We start from the raw sequence: 14,764 nt of genomic DNA, 5'->3' as shown, positions 1-14,764 counted from the left end.
TATTAATCCTATTGACCTAATTTTTTAAAGATATATTTAAGTGGTTAAATACTATCAGAAAATGAAAGAAAAAGTTTAAAATTATATATCACTGAATGGGCCTATACTAACCTTTCTAACACAAAACACCACGTTACGATATAAAACACAAAAATCACCTAATAACGCACCAACATACAGCACGGCAGTGCATGCGCGACTAAATGCGAACTGCATGCTACTTGGGACGCTGTACTGCGTTCTGTTTCAAGTTGTCGCAGATATGTATAAATTTGGAGAGGGGATGAGAAGTGTAAATATATTTGAAATGCGTGACACTACGCCACTAATGTTCGAACGTATTGTGACAGTGCCGATTGGATTCTCATTATATTGTATGGTAAATGCAAACACTGAAAGGCGTCGTGTCATTTTTAAACCTCGAGCTGAAGACGCAGATCAGCGTCGTGTCATATTACACCTTAAGGAAAAGACGCTGATCCACGTCTCTGTCCTACAACGTGTTAATAAATATTTTCTGTAATATCTTCATAACTGAGCATAATTTCGACTTTGATAGGTATACATTTTTTGTGTAGAATAAACATCTCTACCTATTTCAGATAGTTGGCTGTAAAAATTTAAACGTACAAAAAACTTACAGAAGAATATTCATTAAGGGTTGTAGTAAAATGAATGACCTGTATAATTTAACCTAATAGGAACATAATCCCTGCATACTGTAGTATTGTCATTGGGGTAGAGGTATATTTTATGTTAATCAGAAGAGAGTTCAAGTTAAGACTAATTTTATTTTCTATAATTACAATATTTTCACCTGAATTTCCATATTGGATGGTGTTCTCATTAGAATTATAACTCCACTTCACTTAATTTGATAGTTTTTACATTACTGCTTCTTTTTTTCACTAGGTACTCTAAACGGTATAAGTGCTTTTATGTCCTTGATTATACTTGCAATAATTTGTGTTTTAAACATTTTCGTGCAAAAGAATATTGCAAAGCAGCAAATCAATAGTAGCGACAAAATTACTTTTGTTCCAGAAATGATTATCGCTGAATAAATTTGCGGATTTGTGCTATCATTATTTTGGTTGACTAAAATTTTTTCTTTTGTATTCTGGTTCCCCATTTTGTTTGATTTAAACTTCTTTTGCAAATGCACTACATTCTGGAATCTTATAATATCCTGGCATTTTCTGATTATCCTGGCAGTATCGCCATGTGGTCTTTGGGTTAGAGATATATTTTATGTTAATCAGAAGAGAGTTCGAGTTAAAACTAATTTTATTTTCTATAATTACAATAAATATAACTTTTGCTGAGTAGGAAAAATGTATGTCATTGCTCGGACGACCGGATCTAGGATCTTTGACCCGTTGCGTATTGCATGCAAAGTTGCAAGTAGCGGTTAATGACAGTACAATGCTCCATGAAGACAAACTAAGCAACAGCAAATTTTGCTCACATCGGTTAACTGGGTTTTGAGTTAAGGAGGAACCAAGAAATAAAAAAGGAAACTTTAACACCCTGTAACTTTTTTGCAGTAGTTTTCGTTTAAGCAAGTTTGGTTAAATCGACACCATTTGGGTTCTAAAACTTCTAAATTATAGGAATAGGTTTTCGAAAATTCAACATTTTTAGATCTTAAGAATGTGGTGAAGGTGACAACTCTAATTATGTATTCCAATGCAGCAACACAAAGGGTTACGAGCCAAGAATGTCATATAATAATAAAATTTAATCAAGTACCATTTTTTAACATAAACTATATAAAATCAATAATACAAATTAATAGAACTACAGTTTCCAAAAAAGTCCTATCTGGTGACAAGGAATAGATAGATATTATGTTTTCATAAACCAAGGTGATATATATAATAATATGTAGTACCAGTTATCAAAATTGAATTATCTTATCAGGAAAATTTTCTCAGTTGATGCATATTGATTTACAATCTAAACTCGCCAGCAAAAAATACAGTCTAATATTTTGCAAAATTTTAGAATTTTTATATATCTCCACCTATTTTGTTTATTGTTTCGGCATGTTGTAAAAAAATTCAACAGAATTTTGTTACTTTTTAATTTTGAAAACAAAAAAATTCAAATATGTCGCGGTTTACTATACTAGGCAAATCAGAATCTAGATTTGATGGCCTAAGCTTGAAACACACTGTGGAGTAATTATGAAACTTGGTGAAGTTCTTTTGTACTTTGTTACAAAGCTTTATTTTTAAAAAATAAATACTTTATTTTTTCATCCCAATATATGAAATTTTTAACTAAGTTACTTACACAATGTCAGTAGTAAAATTTTGCAATTTTAATTTGGGGATAACGGTGAATAAACAAAATAATCGTTACAGAATTTAATTTCAGTAACTGAATAGATACTTATTAACAATGAATATTTAACTGAAACAAATGTGTGATTATATCACTTTATTGAAATGAGCATGTTGCAAACTACTATTTGGATGATTCAATGATTAGACTGATCTGCATGTAACCGTGATCTTAAAACAAGTAATTTTTGTCATCTTGAACTTGCATTGCAAGCTGAAAATGGAGCAATCTCTCAAGATCAAGTTTTAAATCTTGACAACACATCGACTCCATGTTGTTAATCCAGCAAGAAATTATTGAAGATTATCGTATGTATAGTATTGTCGCGGTTAAATATTAATTTTTAGGTATGAATTAGTGAAATGAAATTTTTTACCCATTTTATTCATTTGTGGCTGTTACAAATTCGCTTCTCACTACAGGGATCTTGGAAACGATAGGAGATACGAAGTAGCTTAAATGGGGGGAAAATTGCGTTATCAGGGGACCAACATTATGCCTCTAAAAAATCAAGGCTAACATGATTAGTTTTCGAAATATTTGAAAAAAAAAAACGAAATTTTGGAAATCCGTTTTTGTTTAATTTCAGCCTTGTTTGAGATGATTGAGAACATTTTCTCAAGGCAACTTTTTGTGCTCTATTGAATGGGATAATCAATCTTTATATGTAACGTTTATAATAATATGCAATCCTTCATTACCCCCACTATTGTACTGCCTCAGCTCAAACCAGATTCAGAAGTTTTGTCTCTAAAAATCCGTCATTCAATGTATTCGTTCCAAATTTATCTAATTTTTTAAAGATTTCTGTCTCTTGAATTATCGTACACTTTAGTATGCCCTTCAAGGTATCGTTAATTATGCGCATGCTGAGCAATGAACAAGCACAATTAGTCGGTAACCGTGGAACATGCACCGGTAAAGGTAATTGTTAATTGCAAAAAAATCGCGTTTTACAGTAATTATATTTACACTTATGCCGAGCATACTAAACGGTATTTTAGCAACAACAATTAATCGGAAGACGGTCGGCATATGGGCAGAGTGGAACCAAAGGGTCGGGTGACGCCCTTAAAAGTGTAAATAAATATTGCATGTGTAAATGATAGTTACATGTATGCCTATTCGAAATTCAATGGTTTTTGACATAAAGTGTACAATTTCGAAAGGGCATACGATTCCCAAAGGTCTAACTAATTTGACACCTGTATGACTGTATTAATTGCACAGGTATGACAATGATAGTTACACGTATGCCCTTTTAATATATCATCCATTACGGTGAGATTCATTATAAAAATCATCGGCATACAGTTTGTAAGGGATCTACCTGGTGGCATACATGAAAAAAGAGTGCAAATTTTTAGGTTATATTTCAACGATAGTGCCACGTATGCCATTGTTATTTTTGTTAAATATTTACCTAATTATGCCTGTTTGTCAAACGGCATATGAATCAGTTGGAACAAAATTGATTTTATCTGATAAGACAACCACGCAAATTGCCAAACGTATTGCAAACCATAGTGTCACATATGCCATTGTTATTTGTCGGTAAATATTGGCGTAATTAAGCAAGTTTCTCAACCGCATAAGAATCTGACGGGATAATTCAATTCAATATATGTATAAATTATATTATTTCGAAGTACTATTATGCTTATTTACTGAGCAGTAAATAACATTGACATAGAAACACAATAACAAAAAAAAAACCCTTAAGTCGAATAAAAAATCTACTTTTTTTCAGTTAAAACAATATTTCATTTTATTCGTTGCAGCTTTTGCAGGATCGATTTAATTTGTTATAGAAGTGTTATTTGAAAATGAAAATGTTTACAACTGTTCACTACATATTTAAAAATTCATGTTTCCTGATGAGTAATCAATCGCTTACTAAGTTTTATTCTTGGTCGCGCGCATTTACATTTACAAGATTGATCGGCTCTTCATTTTTCTTCTTATTTATTTTCGAATAATTGCATATTATTATATAAAGGAAAAATTGAACTATAAAATTTCATCAATAAAGTTTTATGAATTCGGTAAATTCATCGTGATAGCGACGTTTCACTTTGTTGTAATAATTAATACTCCGATAGTACTTACATTAATCTTGGTTTGAGTAAGTTATTATTTTTGGTTAGTGATACTATATTTTTCTTTGCAAATCAATCTAATAAATAAAAATATCCATAATTTGTGGTAGAGGCTGATTGATTCATATCAAATATATTTTTCTTTTCTTTGTAATTTTCGAATGTAAGAAAAATATTTTATTAGTAAATAAATACATGTGTTTTATAATTTATTATTATTTATAAATGACTGAAAGAGGTCTAACAATTACAAAATGTCTTATTTTATTAATAAAAAAACCTTTTCATTTTTTAACAGTATTTCGCTGGTTGGAGATGGACCCAACAAATCCTATAAGACTATGCTTGACAGGGAGCGTTCTATCCAAATATGAAAAAATATACAGGGTGTTCCATTTAAATTAACAAAGTTAACATCCGCGGACATTTTGTTTTGTTTTTCTACTACCATTTTCGAAAACTATGCCGCGTCTCAGCTACAACACTCAAAAGTGATGGAGTAATTTCGATGCTAAAACTCACAAATAGATATGATAATTCCCGCAGCCATCGTATCAGATAAAATCAATTTTGTTTCAACCGATTTATGTGCCGTTTTAAAAACTTGCTTAATTAGGTAGATATTTAACAAAAATAACAAAGGCATATGTGGCACTATTGTTTGCAATGTGCTTGGTAATTCGTTTGGTTATATTATCAAGTAAAATGATTTTGTTCCAACCGATTCGTATGCCGTTTGTCAAACTTGCATAATTATATAAATATTTAATAAAAATAACAATAGCATACGTGGCGCTATCATTGAAATATAACTTAAAAATTTGCTCTCTTTAAAACAGTTTTTTTAGTATGGGTTCCACGATAACCGTATGCCCTTTAGGAAATCAAAAGTTCATGATAAAACAGTCACTTTGCAATCTCAATTTAATTTGGCATTATCATTGTCATAACTGTGCAATTAATACACAATCATGCAGGTGTGAAATTAGTTAGGCCTTCGGGAACTGTATGCCCTTTGGAAATTGTGCACTATGCCAAAAACCCTTGAATTTCGAATAGGCATACGTGTAACTATCATTTACAAATGCAATATTTATTTACACTTTTAAGGACGTCACCAGACCCTACAGTTCCACTCTGCCCGTATGCCGACCGTCTTCCGATTAATTGTTGTTGCTAAAATACCATTTAGTATGCTCGGCATACATGTAAATAAATAAATAAATAAATATAATTAGTACTGTAAAACACGATTTTTTTTTGCAATTAACAATTACCTTTACCGGTGCATGTTCCACGCTTACCGACTAATTGTACTTGTTCATTGGTCAGCATGCGCATAATTAACTATACATTGAAGGGCATACGTGGTGAAATCATACGGTTTCTTTGCAGCGGGCTGACGGCCTATAAGTAAAACCCTGTAAAATCCACCTAGTTATTTAAAATATCACATGTAAAAATAAAACATTATTAGAGTTTTAATTTCGTGTTCGTAGTTTAATTTTTTGCAGGATATTCATACAGATACATCGGACACTCTTTCACAGCTGCAGTTACAGGTATAATAAATTCCGATCTTATTATGCTTATCTTCATTTTCAACATTTGCCAAAATGGAAACGTTTTTGAACATTTACTGTAATTTTTTAAAGTATAATATTTATTTGGAGTTTTGGTTGTTCATATGCATTTTTAAGAATTAATTTGTCATAATGAAATTAAAAATAAGGTTTTAAGTTTGAAGCAACAACTTATCAAATTATGTATGACTAGGTGATGGAGATTAAAACTCTTAGGGCCGGTACTTTCAGTCTAGATTAAATACACCGTTAACTAATCGATCTATAAATTAATCCTAGTAAACTAACTGAAGTTTAAAGGATATTGGGTACTTTACGGTTTTTTCAAACACTAGGTTAGGTAAACTGGGTTTGAATTAGGATAGTAGGAAAGACGTACGTCGTACACAAATTTTAAATTTTATGTTATGATGCATGTCATGTGTCATACATTCCTTGTCAAATCTACGATTTTTTAATTACTTTTGCGGTGTGTGTTGAGCTATAAAATGGATAACAAGAAAAAAAGGAGAACAAACTTTACTGAAAATGAAATCGGTATCCTTATGAAATTATTGGCAGCAGAGCTGAAAACAATTGAGAACAAAAAAACTGATGGTGCAACCCTTAAAGAAAAGAATAATGCATGGTTAAGAGTAAGCACGGCTTTTAATAGTATGAATATTGGTGGTGGACATAGGGACATAAATTCTTTAAAAATGAAGTACGACAATATAAAAAAAACATTAAAGAAGAAAATATCAGATAATAAAGAAAATTATAAAGGAACTGGTGGAGGTCCACCGATTGACATCAAGTTGTTATGGTATGAAGAGGAATTGTATTCACGTTTGCAACTTGGTATAGAAGGATTGCCTCCTGTTGGTGACAGTGATGATCCAGGTGATGTTACACATATGGAGAATGTTAAACAAAACCATGATAACGGTATTACTTATGATATAGATTTAAACCAAGTGCAAGAAGGTCAACAATTTAATGAAGACGTTCAGCAAAGTGGGGTAATTATTTGGAATTTTATGTCTCACAAAAGTTGATATAGATGCTATACTGTGCCATCGATTAAAGCCTTGTAATATTAATTTCCTTTTCATTTTGTTATTTTAGCACTCCAGTCAAGAAATTGATCCACCTATGCTACCAACATCAATTGATTGTGCGTTACCTAATCAAAATGAAATAACACCTTTGGTAAGACACATACCTATAATCTGTTGTATTAGGTACATTTTTTTAACTTTAGTTGGAAATCACTTACCTATGCACTATGCAGGTATCGTATAGCCATAACTTTTTTGCATTTTCCAACATGTTTTAGTCATCGAATCGATGGAATCTTAAAAAAAGAAAAAGAACGACTGTCACTGCCATGGAGAAAAAAAATAATGCAGAAAGCTTTCAGACACTAATGGAAAATAAAATAAATTTAATAAACATTCAGAAGGACTGTTACAAAGTTGAGTTGTCTACCAAGGAAGAAGATAAAACAAATAGAAACGAGGAGTGGCAGCTTAAACAAAAAATTTTGGCTTTAGACATTCAGATAAAGGAAGAACAGTACAATGAACTAAAAGAAGAGCGCGCACGGAAAAGGACCCTATTCAGTTTGCAAGAAGAAGAACAAAAAATAAAAATAGAAATATTAAAATCCGAACTGAATATGAAACTTAAACAAAGTTTGGGGCTATCTTAATTCTCATTAATAATAAATTATACACAAATCACGTGTTACTTTTGTGATAAGTAAATTATAATATAGTAATGTTAAGGGTTACATCATGTTATTATTAGCCGTTTTAAAACCGAATCTGGTATAAGATGCATATTTAATTTTTGGTCAATAAATTTTTCAAATTGACATCTTATTTCATAGACAATATGTATAACAGTGATTGGATAACCACAAAGTAATACTTATAAAACAAAAACAGAAACACATATTTATTATACATCTAATGGTTTAATTAACAAGAAAAATAGCAAATATAAATAACTTAAGGTAGTGGAAGCAAGATTGTCCTGACAGTGTTTTTGATAAACCGAAATCTATTAAAAAATTGTTCTTCTGTACACTTTTCAAAATGGTTTATGCGTGTTTTTACTTCATATGTACGCAAATTATTCACGTAGTTTATCATTTCTTCATCGTTATCATCGAATAGCTCCTCCAATTCATTCAAATCCATTATTTTTAAAAACGTCAGTTCTGTCAAAAGTATCAAAACCACGTTAATCAGGCGGTAATCGCGGATAGATGCTCCGATTAAATTTAACTACGGACACGCCCACTTTAACTCCTGGTCAATAGTTGACAGTGTTTGAAAGTAACCGAAACGAAGGGTTAAAGTTTAACCGAGGTTTATATTTATCTAATCTAGACTGAAAGTACCGGCCCTTATAATGTTTTATTGTAACGTATGATGATAATAGTCTAAATAACTAAGTGGATCTCACAGGGTCTAACGACACTTAAAGTTTACGATAATTCAAGAATCATAGAAATCTAAAAAAATTAGATAAATTTGTAACGAATACATTGAATATGAATTTTTTGACAAAACGTCTGAATCTGGTTCGAGCTGAGGTAGTACAGTGTTATTGGGTCATGAAGGCTTGCAAGAAATGTAATAAAATTTCCAGTGTCATAATTTAAAAAATGAAGTAGATGATGGTCCCTGGAGAGACGAAATGTTATACACATAAATTGATTATGCCGTTCGATAGAGGCCAAAAATTTGCCATGAGAAAGTGTTCTTCTTTTTTCAATACCACCTCAAACAAGGTTGAAATGAAACAAAAACGGATTTCCAAAATTTGTTTTTTTTTCAAATATTTCGAAAACTAATCATGTTAGCCTAGATTTTTTAGAGACATAATGTTGGTCCCCTGATTAGGCAACTTTGCCGCCATTTAAGCTACTTCCTATCTCTTACAGTTTCCGAGATCCCTGTAGTGAGAAGCGAATTTGTAATAGCCTGTATATGATCTTTTGGTCAGTAGCCTCACAGAAAAATATACGATAATAAAGAAAGATTCAATGTACTACAAGAAATTGGCAAATATTTATATCTTTAAGAATATACAGTGCAAATTGGTTATAACGACATTGCTTCATAAGCCATATTGGATATAACTACGGAATTTGGAAGTCCCGGTTTAATCCTATAGAAATACCATATTAAAAATATCATTTACCACGGCACCGTTTACAACGACATTTCGGATTTAGCGACGCGTTTTTATATACATTTACCATAGAATCTGTCGGTTATAATGACCAATAGTGATATATGGCCTTAAAACCAATGCACCGCTCTTCTGCCCGCCCTGTCAACATCCACGCTTTCGACACCAGTTAGTAAGTTTGGGACAAATTACGACTACATATAGTTATATTATATGAATTAATTACCACTTTCTATAATAATGTCGAAGAGGAATGTGTTTAATAAAGAAGAAAAATTACATATAATATATAGATTAAAAAAGGGAGAAACTAATGCAAGCAAGCAAAAGAATGTGGTGTGTTGCTACGATTTCAACAATTTGGAAGGATAGAAATAAAGTAAAGTCTCTATGATGTCTGGGGATGATAATATTCCTTCTTTTATTGTGAAAGATTGTGCTGCAATTTTAGCCCGCCCCTTATGTAGACTATTTAATCTGGCTTTAAAAACTAGAACATTTCCAAATCGTTGGAAAGAGGCCAGAATTTGTCCTGTATTTCAAAATGGAGACAAGTCTAAAGTTGAAAACTATAGACCGATATCAATTATTTCTAATTTTTCCAAGGTCTTCGAAATAGTTCTGTATAATCGTATTTATCTTTCTGATCATAACCTAATTTCTCCATACCATGGCTTTGTTAGTGGTAGGTCAACTGTTAGCAATTTAGCTGCCTTTGCTGAATATGTCGCCCAAGTTTTAGATAATAGAGGACAGGTAGATGTGCTTTATACAGACTTTTCAAAGGCTTTTGATAGGATAGATCACAAGGTTTTACTTTATAAACTTGCAAACTGGTTTTTCTAACGATTTTATTGATTTTATTGAGTCCTGCTTATACAAGAGAATGCAACATGTTAGTTACAATGGTTTTGACTCTTGACTCTTATGTAGCAACCTCTGGAGTACCTCAGGGTTCGTTACTTGGTCCGTTACTGTTTGTTTTGTTCATTAATGATATAAATGAAGTAATCAGCTGTCGTAAGTTATTATATGCAGATGAATTAATAGTACATTGTGTAACAAGTGAGGAAAAGTTGCCAATAGCGCCACGCGGGCGCAGTTGACACACAAGCGAACCGAGTGCGGAAAGCGCCCAAGTAGCGCTGTGACAACTTTTCCGAAAGTTGCACATACTATTTTCTATCACAAGTGCCAGAAGTGCCACGGAAAGTGCCAGATAGTCACGCCGTTGTACTATCTGGCACTTTTCGAGCACATAACCCCCTACACTATAGGTCCCATAGGCGAGCGCGCGTGATAGAAAAATATTTTCATCCGTAACTAGTCTTGAAGATTGTAATAATTTGCAGAAAGAACTTGACAATATACAATCCTGGTGTGTTGAAAATAGATTACATCTTAACCCATCCAAATGCAAGATCTTAAGTTTTTCCAAAAAATTATCTGTCCATAAATTTAATTATAGTATTGATAATATTGTATTATCCGGGTGTGAGTCTTGCAAGGATTTGGGTGTATTGTTTGATGCAAAATTTTCTTTTACTGATCATCTAGTCCTTAAAATAAATGAAGTGTTACAATTTTATGGATTTATATTAAGAAACTGTAAGCAATTCACAGATATAAATGCTATTAAAACTTTGTATTTTGCGTTTGTGCGTTCTAGATTGGAGTATGCAGTGCTTGTTTGGTATCCTTTTTATAATATACGAAAGACGTTGAACGTGATCAGAGGAAGTTTTTGAAGTATCTGGTATTTAAAGATGTTGGTGTGTACCCTGAGAGGGGTATAAGTTACAGTGTGTTAATTAGTTGATTTGATATTACCAGTTTAGAGACCAGAAGAATTTGTATTTCAGTAATATATGCAAATACATGTACATACATAAATACATACTTATATTGTAAATTTATAATTTTTTCTACAAATATTTTAAATAAAATATATAATTGCTTATTATGTCTATAGGTTATAAGAACTTTAAACAAATCGTCTCTTGAAGGCCGTTATAACCGATTTTCACTGTATTTGTATTTTTACCTTAAAAGTTATACATTTATTTATACTAACCATGGGGACAACTTCTAACTAATCTCAAAGTTCAAAACCAAGATCCATATTTGTTTCTAAATTAATGGCTTTTAATAAAACAGACATATATGCATATGTCATGGAAATGAAGGATAAAGAAAATGAGAGCAAAAATATTGTCTCTTTACTCTCTTTTTGATGTGTGGTATAACTGGTATATATTGCAACCTTATTGTAATGTTTATATCCGTATTAAGCATTTAGGCAGTCAAGTTCAATAACCTCGCCACTCTAGACTTAAGTGTTTAGTTATGTTACAAGTTATTTAATATAGGGTTCATGTTTTTTTTTTCACTGCATGAAAATTTATATTCATTTAAAATTTAAAAAACTTACTCAGGGCATTTTAAATAAATTAAAATGGAATGTTCAGTCATAAACTAGAGAGTTAAAATTGAATTAAAGTATTTTAAAAATAGGGACATTTTTTTATAGTAATAAAAGTACAATTGCTATGTTACAACTATTCTGAGAGCGTAAAACTTTTAAAAATATCGCAATAACATGATAATATGATAACAGTCGATAGTGAATATTGTTTTTCAACTTTACCTGGCTACTTTGTTTTCTCAGTGTCAGTGTATAGTAAAATTTGTATCTCATTATGTTACAGAGCTGAAAAGAGTGAGATACTAAACCATGAAGAATTACAAATTGCTGATCAAAAAGTTGAATTTCTACGGGGTGCAATTACATCAATTATTAAAAAAATGGCTCCTAATGGTCCAACCAGTGAACTGGAAAAATTTATGGTAGGTTTATTTTTTTATCATATTAACTTATTTAAATTAATATTAAGAATGATATAATGTAGAATCCCCCTACTACACAAATTGATCAACTAAACTATAAAAAAAATCTTTAATAATAATTATCGTATCACGCTTAAGGAGGATTGGGTGCTTCAACAGGGGGGACGTGGGGGCCCTATACTTACCGTGTTATAAAATCATTGCTGTCAATGCAAAGAAAAATATTCTTTATGACTAGAAAGTAAGTAGATTGAGGTACTTGCTTGTAGATATTGAATTAAATCGAGTTTAAAATGCTTATACGTAATTATAACTATATTTCCATCTTTCAATTATTATTTTTAACTCAATAATAATGCATAAATAAACGCCACAAGTTGCAACAGCGCACGAGTATACTGAGTTTATTATTTGTAAGTTGGCAATCCTTGTCATGGATACAGGGTGTTTCAGTTCGAGTGTATCAAACTTTAACCACAAATAGAACTCGATAAATAATTTAGAGTTGCCTTATAAAGCAAGGGTCTTAAGTCTCACCGTTTTCACTGTACAGGGCCATATTGGTCAGTTTTTAAAATCATATTATTTCTGAAATCTTTGGTATGCTTATAATAAATTGTGTAGTGTTAACATTTACACGTTCATAATTTACTGTAAAATTTACAAATTTATGTAGGTCAATGGCGTAGGAATGAGTAGTAAAGTGGGATTTTTTTATCCCAACTTCTATGCCAATGACCGTGAACAGTTCTACATAAAAAATGTATACAGTTGAATGGGAGATCATTCTTCCGATAAGAAATTTAGTTTCTTAAGGATAGAAAATAAATTGTAAATTAATATTATTATAATGTCACGTATTAACTTAGAATTCAAAACAATATTATGTCTGTGGAGAATCAATTTGTTATAAGCATACCAAATATTTTATAAATAATATGATTTAAAAACCGACCAATACGGCCTTGTACAGTGGCATCAACTTATCGACATAAGAGTACATGGCATGCACTGTTCTTGGACAGAACTTTTACGTATTTTAGATTATCTGCAAACTGTGATTCATGTGGAAAAGTTTAAATATGATTTAGTTGCATGCATACTACTATGATGCACTTCTGTAAATACAAATGTTCCTTATAAGACATGGGTTTAAAGCGATTGCATTTATGAAAGTATAATACAATTTAATATATGTGATAGGATGTTAGTGCATCCAAAAATATTCTAAAAAATATACTGACATTATTGAAATGTTAATTTTAACATGAAAAATGATATTAAAAATGTCATAATTTATCAAAGTGCATAGGATTGTCACATGTGCTGTGATGCAAAGTATAAATATTTCATTGTTTATATGCTGCTGTATTTTTTACTTCTTGTATTGAAAGTTTATTGTATTGTATAAATAAAAAAGATTTCAAAAAACATGCTTCATTTGAAAATTTCCTATTTAATTTTATTATGACAAATTGAATTACACAAATAAACACAAGTTGAATGTAATCCATTTCTAGTAAATTGTTGTGTATCGAACGTTTATTTAAATTTCCCGCCACGTATCCTCATTCATACTCTATTGCGCTGTTGCCGTTACTCCTTCACGTTTATTGATGGCTAATCAGAACTTTTAATGTTTGAAATTTATTATTTCTCTGTGTAATGTGTGGTAATCTACTTTTTTCTTTCTCTCATCTGTTAATTAATGATTCAGGTAAATGTCTATATGTTTTTCATCTTAACATTTTCATTTTTCACCCGTAATTCACTTGTAAGGGCATTTCCCATAATAATCTATGTTAAATATTCAAAATTTTGGCATTAATTAAAAAAAAAACAATTCGAATTCAAGCATAATTCACAGAATTTGATTTCACATTGCAAAAATAATATACCTAGTAGGTATTACCTACCTTAATAATATGAAATTGGCTGCATTTTTTCGTAGCCCCCGATCCTTTTTAAGCTAAACAAGAATTGGATTTATGATTATTAATGTACAATAAGATACTCTTCAACCAACTTCATGTGACCAGTGAGCTGTGTTAATGTGGAAGAGTATGCACTACAATATAGAAAGTTAGAAAATCGAGTGGTGATATTACAAAAACTGGTAACGTGGAAATGGGAAAAATATTTGAGATATTACGTGCTACCATTGAATGCAATAAAACAATTATTTACATTCATTATTTACATAAAGATGTATTTATTTATTTGTTATTTTATTATTTATTACTTTTCTGCATTCCACATTTATAGTTTAATTTGATATTTTTGATGTGGGCTCCTTTACGTTTTTGCAATAATGCACAATGTTTACTCTATGTGTTCCGATAACAAAATGAGCTTCGCGGGACTCTCCTAAAAGGGAATCATAGTAATAAATCATATATTCTGTTTTTGTTAGTTTTGACCTGGTAGGTACCTAAATTTATTTAGTGTGCGATAAAAAAGTCAAAATTATTACAGACTACATTAAGGGGACGATTTAGTATGTATATTTTTACCATGTAACAGAGCTTCAGATGAGGACACAAATCATCGAAGAAACTAACATAATTGAATATTATTATATATCAATGTATTCGCAATGGTTCCCGCTAGTGAGTGAAATAAATTTCAATGCTCATGAGAACAGAAGAATAATTTAAATAAATGCCAAAGTACCTCAATTTTAACCATACTGTTAGTCTG

General features: G+C 31.1%; 2 protein-coding genes across 2 annotated transcripts in view; both read left to right on the top strand.

Moving 5' to 3' along the window:
- The window catches only part of LOC108912633 (rho GTPase-activating protein 44), a 60,729-nt gene that overhangs the window by 6,911 nt on the left and 39,054 nt on the right, over positions 1-14,764 (top strand). The window contains exon 2 of the mRNA XM_018717931.2: positions 11,926-12,064. Coding sequence (XP_018573447.1) covers positions 11,926-12,064 — 139 coding nt within the window. The remainder of the gene's footprint in view (positions 1-11,925; positions 12,065-14,764) is intronic.
- LOC108914675 lies at positions 7,133-7,812 on the top strand. The gene is made up of 2 exons (XM_023455749.1): positions 7,133-7,222; positions 7,350-7,812. The coding sequence occupies exons 1-2, from the start codon at positions 7,166-7,168 to the stop codon at positions 7,722-7,724; spliced, it is 432 nt and encodes a 143-aa protein (XP_023311517.1). The 5' UTR covers positions 7,133-7,165; the 3' UTR covers positions 7,725-7,812.

Source organism: Anoplophora glabripennis, unplaced genomic scaffold (assembly GCF_000390285.2).
Source record: "Anoplophora glabripennis isolate ALB-LARVAE unplaced genomic scaffold, Agla_2.0 scaffold815, whole genome shotgun sequence".
In the NCBI taxonomy this organism is placed as follows: domain Eukaryota; kingdom Metazoa; phylum Arthropoda; class Insecta; order Coleoptera; family Cerambycidae; genus Anoplophora; species Anoplophora glabripennis.
The sequence above is the reverse complement of the archived record's forward strand: the minus strand, read 5'-3'. Positions and strand labels throughout refer to the sequence as shown.